At 35.4% G+C, this 10,401-nt stretch overlaps 1 protein-coding gene across 1 annotated transcript in view; it reads right to left on the bottom strand.

The window, feature by feature from the left end:
* Positions 1 to 1,167: 1,167 nt before the first annotated feature.
* Positions 1,168 to 10,401, bottom strand: part of LRRC26 (leucine rich repeat containing 26) — a 97,157-nt gene continuing 87,923 nt past the window's right edge. Inside the window, exon 2 of the mRNA XM_078640881.1 lies at positions 1,168 to 2,225. Coding sequence (XP_078497007.1) covers positions 1,909 to 2,225 — 317 coding nt within the window. The 3' untranslated portion in view covers positions 1,168 to 1,908. The remainder of the gene's footprint in view (positions 2,226 to 10,401) is intronic.

Raw genomic sequence — 10,401 nt, 5'->3', positions numbered from 1 at the left:
GCGGAAAACTACATGAACAGAGAAGAGTTCACTGCTCAGGCCTAGCATTCAGGTATTAGGGAGGGAAGTAGTTTATTTTAATTATTTAAATTTTTAATGTGTTAGAGGTTTTTTTAAACAAAAAGTTGTATTTACTTTAATTTATATAATTTCTTTTCATTTTTTAATACGTAATATGTAATAATATGTTTTGTTGTTAGGTATTAAAACTTTTAATAAAAAGTGTTTATGTGTTGCAATGATGACATTGAACAATTTTGCTGTTGTTGCTTAGATTGAAGTGAGAATAGTAAATTTAACCCCTCTGAAGTCCAACTCTTTCCTTCCTGTGGCTTAGACAGGAGTGGGAATAGTAAATCTAACCCCTCTGAAATCCAACACTTTCCCTTCTTTTGGTTAGATTGAAGTGTGAATAATAAATCTATCTAACCTCTCCGAAGTCCAACACTTTCCCTACTGTTGGTTAGACTGGAGAGGGAATAGTAAACTTAACACCTCAGAAGTTCAACTCTTTCCCCATCGTTCCCTAGATTAGAATGGGAATAGAAAAGGTAATTTAGGGACGGTATAACTATTTTCCTATATTTGTTTAAATTGTATTTAATTTGATTATTGTGGTTACTTTAGTTTGTTTTACATTTTTGTCATTGCTAAAATATGTTTTAAAGTTATATTAAATATATATTTATAAATAATTTGTATTTACATGTCTTATTATTTTCATTATATTTTTTGTTAATTGTTGTCAATGTTTTTATTCATATATTTTTTATTTTTATGTTTTAGTTATTGTCGATATTAATATATCTTGCTTGTGTGAATATTTTAGAAATATGTGTATACATTTTTATTTATATCATTTGTTAAAATGTGTAATTATTCATATTTTTCTATGTTAATCTTAATATTTCTGTCATACTTTTTCATTCTATAGTTTATTCATTTTCTCTTTTACATTATTATAATATTTTTAAATCAATGTTTTAAAAAAGGATTACATTTTTAATTATTAAATATGTGTTATATATATTTTATATAAGCTAATAAAAGTATTTATTTAAAGTTGTCCTATATTTTCATAACGTTATAATTAAATAAATTACTTACAATACAATAGTTATTGAGCATTCCTTTCAAGCTTCTTAAAAAACATAATAGTCACTTCTGTATTTGTTAAAGAAAATGTATTACTATCAATCTATTTAATCCACTTGAGGAATCCAACCTATATTCCAGATATACAAAATGTATAGTTATGCTAAAATGGCTGTAATCTTTCAAAAGCTTCTTTCATATTGCACACCATCATTATATTGTTGTTGAGGACATTCACCAGACACTTCATATCCCAGTCATAACATGGAAAGTATTACATTAACACCCGTAATACATTTATACTCTGGCCAATGAACCAATATTACCAGAAGGGAAAGCATTCCATCTACCTTAGACACAACCCTGCGAACCACAGTCATAAGTGATTGTAAATGTTAGCAAACTTCTTTAAGACATTAAACAGCATGGATTCACACTCCTAAAAATGTCCCATTCACCTCACTCGCTTGGTACCTTGATAAAGTTGTGATTCAATAAATGGGTCTTAATAGGACCTTTACTCACAAAGATGCCAAGAAAGGAACCTGGCAGATAAAGCCAAACACCTACAGTCCAGCAAAACGTAAGTTGAAAACGACCCAACTAGTTCCAATAAAAATATTTTCAAATAGTCAACAGGAATTTCCACCAAGGTTGCTGATCTCAACACATAACACCAATTATGTATAGATTAATCATTAATTTTTAGACTGTCCCCATGCAACAATGAAACTGATGTTTATGGTGTGTGTTCCAAGGTGTATAAGTGGACGTTTCGTGAGCTCTCCATTCACATAGGACTGGATGCAGGAACTACCTGTGCTTCATGGTGTCATGTGATCCAGGAACATCTAAAGCAAACGTATTCTCGTACATGCAGGTGTTTTTCTTGTAAATATGTGCACGTTTCCTGTATCTGAGTTGTAAGCGTTGACAAGTGACCGCAGCCAGACCAGTTGTAAAGCATACAACAATGCTAAACAGAGATAAAGCTATGCCAATAAAGGAAATGTACAAGTAGTCTTGACTGTTGAAGTTCTCCAGGCAGCGGTGGAAGCGGTTCTCTCTAATGTTCAAAACTGGATACTGATCCCAATTCCCAGGTGGGCCGCATCGTATAGAATCCTTTTCTGTAAGGTAGATACAAACACAGATTTGTTAAATAAAATCCTATTGTAGGAGCAAATGTTTCATGCATATTTCATTTCCAAATGCCTTGATGGAAGAGACTGAAAATGTTCATCCTACCAAAGAAAGACATTTTCTAATTTGTGAAAGTTTGTTCTCCCATCATTAGTTTTGAGGGAACGGAAGATGGGAACAAGGTCTGGATCATCTTGAGTAGTAGATAGATGCTCTAATTAGTCAAATCAGTTAACAAATCATGTTAAAGAAAGGGTTTTCATTTTGGGGGTGATTAGAGCTCAGTACCTAACCTTATGACACTGCTCGTGACCTCTGTGGACTTCTTTGACACCAATTTCATTTAACCAGACTGTCTACTGATCTTGAAAATGTACATTTGGGCTTGTTTTAGTATGTGTGTATTATTGTTCATTTGTGCGCTACAGTCTTCACTTTACCAAAAAGAGTATAAAATGGCTTCTGTTTTTAGATCTGCCTTGCCAACTAGTTGTCTCTATACCTTGTGACAACACAACAACAAAAAAGAACAGCAATATACGAAAAGGAACTTTGGGTTACCCCCTTCCATTATTGTCTAGTTTCGGTGAGTCCCTTCACCCATTGAACAAATGATCTAACAATCATACTTTTCGATCAGACAAATCGACTGAATGTCAAAGAAGTCCCTTCTTTGCCTCTGCTACTGGCAACCTATGTCAAAATCTGAGCATCGGGCAGCTCCCCTTGTACTCCTCCTATGCCTTTATAATGCAGCAAATGTATTCACATTTTGTTTGCTTAAAGCACATGCAATGCTAATGTTTATTTTTGTAATATGAAGTAAGGGTGATTTGCCAATCTTTCTACAACGCCCTTTCCTCTTCATCAAGTCCCTCCCATATTTAAGTTAATGTGCCACTGATAGAACACTGTCCTTAGTGCAAATTCTGTTGCACACTCGGGTTCATAAATTGCTCTTCAATGAATCTTTAGTTCTAACTGATGCTAACATCAAAATTTAGTACATTTCAATAACATGAAGCACTTTAGGCTCCATAAGATAGAAAGTGAGGTGTTAAGTTTCAAGCCATAAAGATTTATTAAAAGATTAGCCATGTTACAAACTTAAATAATCAAATTAGTCCTAGTTTAAAAAATCAATACAATAATGTGTATTTAATATATTCAAATCCATTCAAAGGTCATAAAATAAAGACAAACTATTGCCTCAAAAGTAAAGTTAAGCAAGACCTGTGCTCCCATAAATAGGGTACCCTGCTTTGCTAAGTCTGGTTAATGTTCTGCTAAGAAGTCCGAAAAAGGTGTCTGCCTAAGACTCAGGCAAAGAAGTGTTTGAAAAATCTTCTACATTGCATTAGCTTAAATCACACATTATTTGACACACCTATGCATGATTTCCACCTCGCAGACCAATCAGGTTAAGGCACAAGAAGATTACATAAATTCATGATTTTTTTATCATGTACACAATGAGACTAGTCAAACGCCCTTCAAACTTGCAGTTATCTGCAATATAGCACGTTATATTGGGCCAAGCTGTGCTCTGAAGGTTCATCCCAACAGCTCATTAGCACATTCTACAAGGATTGCGTAAAACAGAACATTTCACATGAGAACAAAACGCCAAGGGCACATCAAGATAAGACACCTGGAGTCGACTTCTCCTTAGGAAAGCAAGATTGCAGCCAGATGTTAGCCACTTTTAAAATACTGAGTAGTGTAGCGACAGCCAATGTAAAAATGAACAATACACGCTCAGTACCTTTGCGTGTTGCATTTTAATGCAAATACAAGTGCAAAGCAATTAATTATGGAAAAATCCCCATCAAATCCCTCTGGTGGGACTCAGGGAGTCACCGAACATTACATACACGTTTCTTTCTAAAAAAATTCCCTTCACACAACAGTTGTTGACAGCCACAGCCTGTGCAGGTAGAGCGGTGGCCACGGCTGGTTGTCGACTTTAGTATCTTATGTCTGGATTCCTCCAGATCATTTAGCTGATCATTAATGTGGTTTTTCGAGCTCAATGTCAGTTTTCTCCATGGCATCTTGACCCACCATTGAAGTAATCATTTTTACTTTCCTTATGAAATTAAATAGGCATATCACAGAAATTGCAACGATTAGTATGGGGGCTAGCCTCTTGCCTAACAATCCGAAACTGATACCACTATGTTATCCACCAATCTTAAAAAAATCCTTTCCTTAGTGCTTCCTAGGTACTTGTCTTCTCCAACTCCAACACCTCTCTAGAAACACCCAACATTTTTGTGAGAAACTTGTTAATGTTGTTACTTTTGCCAGGAATGTACGTGCAGCACTCCTGAATGTGAACCATGCGGCAGACTTTCTCTTTTGCGAGAAAGAGGTCTAAACCAATCCTACTCTACAAATCCATTGCTCATTTTGCAATCAGCTCTGCGGTAACAGCAGTTAAAACACCATTGGTGTTAGTAGCGAGTCGCTCCACCAAAGTCGACAACTTCCTAATCTTCAATTCATTTGGGACTATATCTACAGAAGAAAAATCATAGCACACATGTTAATAGTGACTTAAGTGCAAAACAATTAATTATAGAAAAATCTCAATCATCGCCATGGTCAATTAACATCTTTCAGAAGTCGTGTTCTGCAAAATATTAACAAAGATATTGCATAACATAAATATTGTGTCCTAGATATCATTTATAAAAAAAATTGCTTCATTGAGTGTAAATTTTCTATTATTAACCACAATGGGGCAGTATTTTTCTGAATGATTTTCAGGACACATTTTTGTCAGACGATATTTTGTCAGACAATATTCTGGTACTCTACCCTGCCGCTTCAGCATGACATACTGTCCTAGTCCTGTGTAATGTTCATGTGTTTTGGCAATAGTTATTCTCTGGGTGTCTTGCTGCAGTTTGAAATGTCGTTACTCGGACCACCTAAAAAGTGAAGCCCTCACTGGGGTATTACCTATTTCATAATTCCATGATCATAGAAAAATTGTTAACTTTTTTCAATAGCCTCCTTGGCAATATTAACATCTTAGTAAATGTATCAACATTCTAGGCTGATGTTATTGATTTAGGCATTTCCAGACAATATGCAACCTGTGTCGGACAATACATAATTCTGGAGGTTTTCAACACTTGGACGTGTTTATGAATGAATGTGTTAATTACTTTTAGTTATGAGTGTAGTACTCTGAAATTAAAACACCCTCCTTCCAAAGTTGCCACCATAATAACATTCTCCTAGCTGTAAATAGCAAGCACAGCATCTTTCTGTTCGTCTGGATCTGGGATCATAGAGTCAATGCACATCAAGTTTGAAAAGTACCAGACAGGCTGAATGGGGTCCAGGTTGTTCTTCCCAGAGGCTTAGATGAAGGGTGTCACAGGCATTGAGGCAGATGTGCATTTCTTTCAACTGCCAGTCATTTACTACTTGGTTATTAAACCTCATATTATTCTGCAGTCTCCATCAATGTGTTCTTGTCTTCTTTTGTCCTCATTCATTAATGACCTGAACCTGATTTCCAGCATTAGTTATTGCAAGCCACCGCTAGGTATAGCCCAAGACGTTTTGTACAGTGATCTATGTAACCTTCTTGTTGGCCACTCCTGCTTCATATTGACTACAAATAATCTATATTTGTTTGCCAGAGCCCTCGGGAACCACCACTCTGGTTATGATGAATGGTCACTTACATTATGAAATCAGATCTTCCTCACATTTTATCCATACACCTTATGGGTAGGCATTGAACCGACTCATAACTAAGTACAGCGTGTTATTTCTTCTGGCTTTTTTCTAGAGGGAATCGTTTACCAATACATCCTACATTGATTGGCAATGGGAGGGGAGGGGGAGTACAATTGGCTTTGCATTACTTTCTTACGACTTTGCAACCTTTATCTCAGATTCTCAGGTCCTGTCAACTTGTGTTAGCAATAATAATCACTTATTAGTTTTGACTATTACTTACAAAGGAATGAAGAGACAGATGCAACATCCAGCTTGAGGTATTACCTTAATAAAGGATTACAAATCAAATGGACCAAAACTGATCCAACAAATGTTTTCACCAAACTCATAATTGGAAACAAAGGAAAGTTTGATCGCTGTCTATCAGAAGATGCTGCCCCAAGGGAAGTACTGAGTAGCTTCGAGGGGGTCTGCATGTCCATCTCCAGTATGCTGACATCTAACAAATCCCAAAAGGATACTCCCACTCACAGATAGTTAAATTCTACGTTCTCGGCGACCCACAGACACCTAGGATCTGTAATCAAATTCTCACCTTGCAATAAAAAGGACATTAGATTGGCTAGATACTCATATAAGGTGGTCTTGGAGCAGCGCAGGAAGGAAATAAGAAGGGAAGACATGGAAGAAGCAATTCAATCTAGGGACAATAAGTCTTTCTGGGAAGTAGTCAACTGGCCGTACTTCACTGAACCCAACAAACCAAAGGTAGAATGCCATATTTCTGCTTAACAGTGGGTAACTCTCTTTTCAAAGGCATTGGCCCCTTAGCAGATGAAGACTGGAACTAAGCCACCCAAAGCCTCAGAGAAATAGCCATAAGGGCACAATTCTACCTTGTAAAAGTGTGCATTCTACATAGATCCTAATATTCTCCATCTAGGCTATGTCGCATGGGCCGTACAGATTCAGCCCAATGTATCAGGTGCTGCAGAGCAGTGGGCCCCTTTTGCCACACATTTTGGAAATGCCCCGAGATCCAGCACTACTGGAGGGAGGTTGCAGCAGTCATGACTGCAGTTACAGGCTTGGAGATATCCCTAGAGGCTAGATGGTTGATCTTGGGCATTTCCGGGGAAGAGAAGTGGCCCAAATACTCCAGATTGTGGTTGTCACTGGCAGGGGTGGCTAAGTGAAATGATAACTACACAAAATATTGAATTCAAAATACAGAATTACCAAAATATGGAAGTCAAAATATAGAATGGACAAAATATCAAATGGACAGAATATAGTGGTTGAAAATATCGAATTGAAGGTAAGTAATAAAATATCGATTTTTATATAATATAGGTATTAAAATATCACATTTTTAATAATATCGATTTTTTTAAAGTGTTTTGTATGTTAGTATATTTGTGAAAAGTGTTTATTATTTTTGTAATTTATTTTAAATAACGAATTTTATGTTATTTCATTTTTGCGTAATTGAATTCTGTAGCGGGTTGTGGGTTTATAGGGGAATAGGGTGGGAAGTAAATTAATTATATTAAATTAAATATTAATTTTTATAAATTACAAATTATTTTCAATTAAATGTTGCGTTTTAGTTCTGTAGCGGGTTGTGGATTTATAGGGGAATAGGGTGGGAAGTAATTTATTTGTAATTAAGTAAATAATTTTTATTTATTTATTGGTATCGATTTTTTTTTTATTGTTAATGAATTGTTAATTGGTAATTAATTTGTATTAATTGGTAATTAATTTGTATTAATTTATTATTTGATGATTACAATAATTGCATTAATTTATTTTCTGTAGCGGATTGTGGGTTTTTAGGGGAATAGGGTGGGAAGCAATTTAATTGTAATTAATTACATCTGAAAAATACTTGTAGTGTATTGATAATTAATGTACTGATAATTAATTATTAATTGGTATCATTTTGTATTATTAGTTAGTTTTTGTTATTGAAAATTAATTAGTTATTAATTAATTATGAATAGGCAATTCATTTTAATAACTAATATGCATTTGTATTTATAATTGATTAAATATTACATAATATTAAATTGGCAATTAATTTTAATTAATGTTTTCTTGGTATTGCTATTTTTTTTTTATTAATATTTTAAATCATTACTTTCCCTACTGTTAAATTCACTAGAGTGGGAATAGTAATATTTACCGTCCCGCTATCCAACGCTTTTCTACTGTTGCACTCACTGGAGTGGGAATAGTAATTTTTACCCCTACGCTGTCCAACGCTTTCCCTACTGTTGCACTCTCTGGTGTGGGAATAGTAATTTTTACCCTCCTGCTATCCAACGCTTTCCCTACTGTTGCACTCTCTGGAGTGGGAATAGTAATTTTTACCCCTACACTATCCAATGCTTTCCCTACTGTTGCACTCTCTGGAGTGGGAATAGTAATTTTTACCCCTACGCTATCCAACACTTTCCCTACTGTTGCACTCACTGGAGTGGGAATAGTAATTTTTACCCTCCCGCTATCCAACGCTTTCCCTACTGTTGCACTCACTGGAGTGGGAATAGTAATTTTTAGCCCTACGCTATCCAACCTTGTCCCTACTGTTGCACTCACTGGAGTGGTAATAGTAAATGGTACCCTCCTGTTAATATATATATATATATATATATATATATATATATATATATATATGTATTACAAAATAAAATTCTATGATTTTTTATAACTTAAATTAATTATCTAATAATGTTAAGGTTATTTAAGTATTTTTAAGTGTGTTTTAGTTAATTATATTTATTATTTCATTAATTTTAAATTACTTTTAAGACATTTAAAAAAATCGATATTTTGACTAACTATATTCTTTAAAACGATATTTTTTATTCAATATTTTTGTACTTACCTGTTTGTAGATAGGAATTCGATATTTTTGCATTCTATATTTTTTCTTCGATATTTTGGTAATTCTATATTTCTGTATTCGATATTATGTCAGTGATCCAAGTGAAACATTGCTAAAGCATGGGGAGCAACTAGACCCCGGATATTCGGGACTGGAAGAATGATTTGGACTGGTGTCAACGAGAAGGTGTCCCTTCCTGCACATAAACAATCACCTCTGCAGTGCAGGCACCCTTGCAACACGGCACAAGGGTGTCTGCACTGGCGATAGGCTGCTTTTGTAGTGCCAGAGCTAGGGGAAAAGCAGGGGTGTGCCATATTTTTGTAAATACGGCGCAGCCCTGTGTTTAAAAAATGTGGGAGATCGGCATTACCAATTTTGGAGTAAAACCACACTCCAATATTTTTTTGTAAATATCCCTCCCAAGTGTCAAGCTGGAAACCACTCAGGGTGAGTGGTAATAGAACTAGGCAGTGAGTAAAATGAGTGTGGACTTTTTATCTATATATATAAAAACGAATGTATGTCTGTCTGTTTGTCCTTTATGCATTACTACACCATTCATCCGATCGCCATGAAAGTTTGGGAAGTTGTAGAGTACACTCCCGCGAAGGTTTCTGGCATAAATTTTTTTTTAAATATCGGCCCCCCAGGGCCCTCATAATCTTTCGAATACTGATGTACGCACCAGACGGAAAAACAACAAATCGTGTATCCACAAGTACTCGAATAAATAAATAGAATTAAAACAGCATTCATCTGATCGGCAGGAAACTATGGGAAGTTGTTGAGTACACTCCCGCGAAGGTTTCTGGAATATATATTTTTTAAATATCGGCCCCCCAGGGCCCTCATAATCTTTCGAATACTGATGTACGCACAAGACGGAAAAACAAAAAATTGTGTTTCCACAAGCACTCGAATAAATAAATAAAATTAAAACAGCATTCATCTGATCGGCAGGAAACTTTGGGAAGTTGTTGAGTACACTGCCGCAAATGTTTCTGGCATAATATTTTTTTAAATATCGGCTCCCCAGTGCCCTCATAATCTTTTGAATACTGATGTACGCACAAGACGGAAAAACAACAAATCGTGTATCCACAAGCACTCGAATAAATAAATAGAATTAAAACACCATTCATCCGATCACCAGGAAACTTTGGGAAGTTGTTGAGTACACTCCCGCGAAGGTTTCTGGCATAAATTGTTTTAAAATATCGGCCCCCCAAGGCCCTCATAATCTTTCGAATACTGATGTACGCACAAGACGGAAAAACAAAAAATCGTGTATCCACAAGCACTCGAATAAATAAATAGAATTAAACCAGCATTCATCCGATCCGCAGGAAACTTTGGGAAGTTGTTGAGTACACTCCCGCAAAGGTTTCTGGCATACATTTTTTTAAATATCAGCCCCCCAGGGCCCTTATAATCTTTCAAATACTGATGTACGCACCAGGCGGAAAAACAAAGAATCATGTATCCACAAGCACTCGAATAAATAAATAGAAATAAAACGACACTTTGAAATGTTTTCCATAATAAAATGAATACGTTTCAATAAA

Source organism: Lissotriton helveticus, chromosome 5_1 (assembly GCF_964261635.1).
Source record: "Lissotriton helveticus chromosome 5_1, aLisHel1.1, whole genome shotgun sequence".
NCBI classification, from domain to species: Eukaryota; Metazoa; Chordata; class Amphibia; order Caudata; family Salamandridae; genus Lissotriton; species Lissotriton helveticus.
The sequence above is the reverse complement of the archived record's forward strand: the minus strand, read 5'-3'. Positions and strand labels throughout refer to the sequence as shown.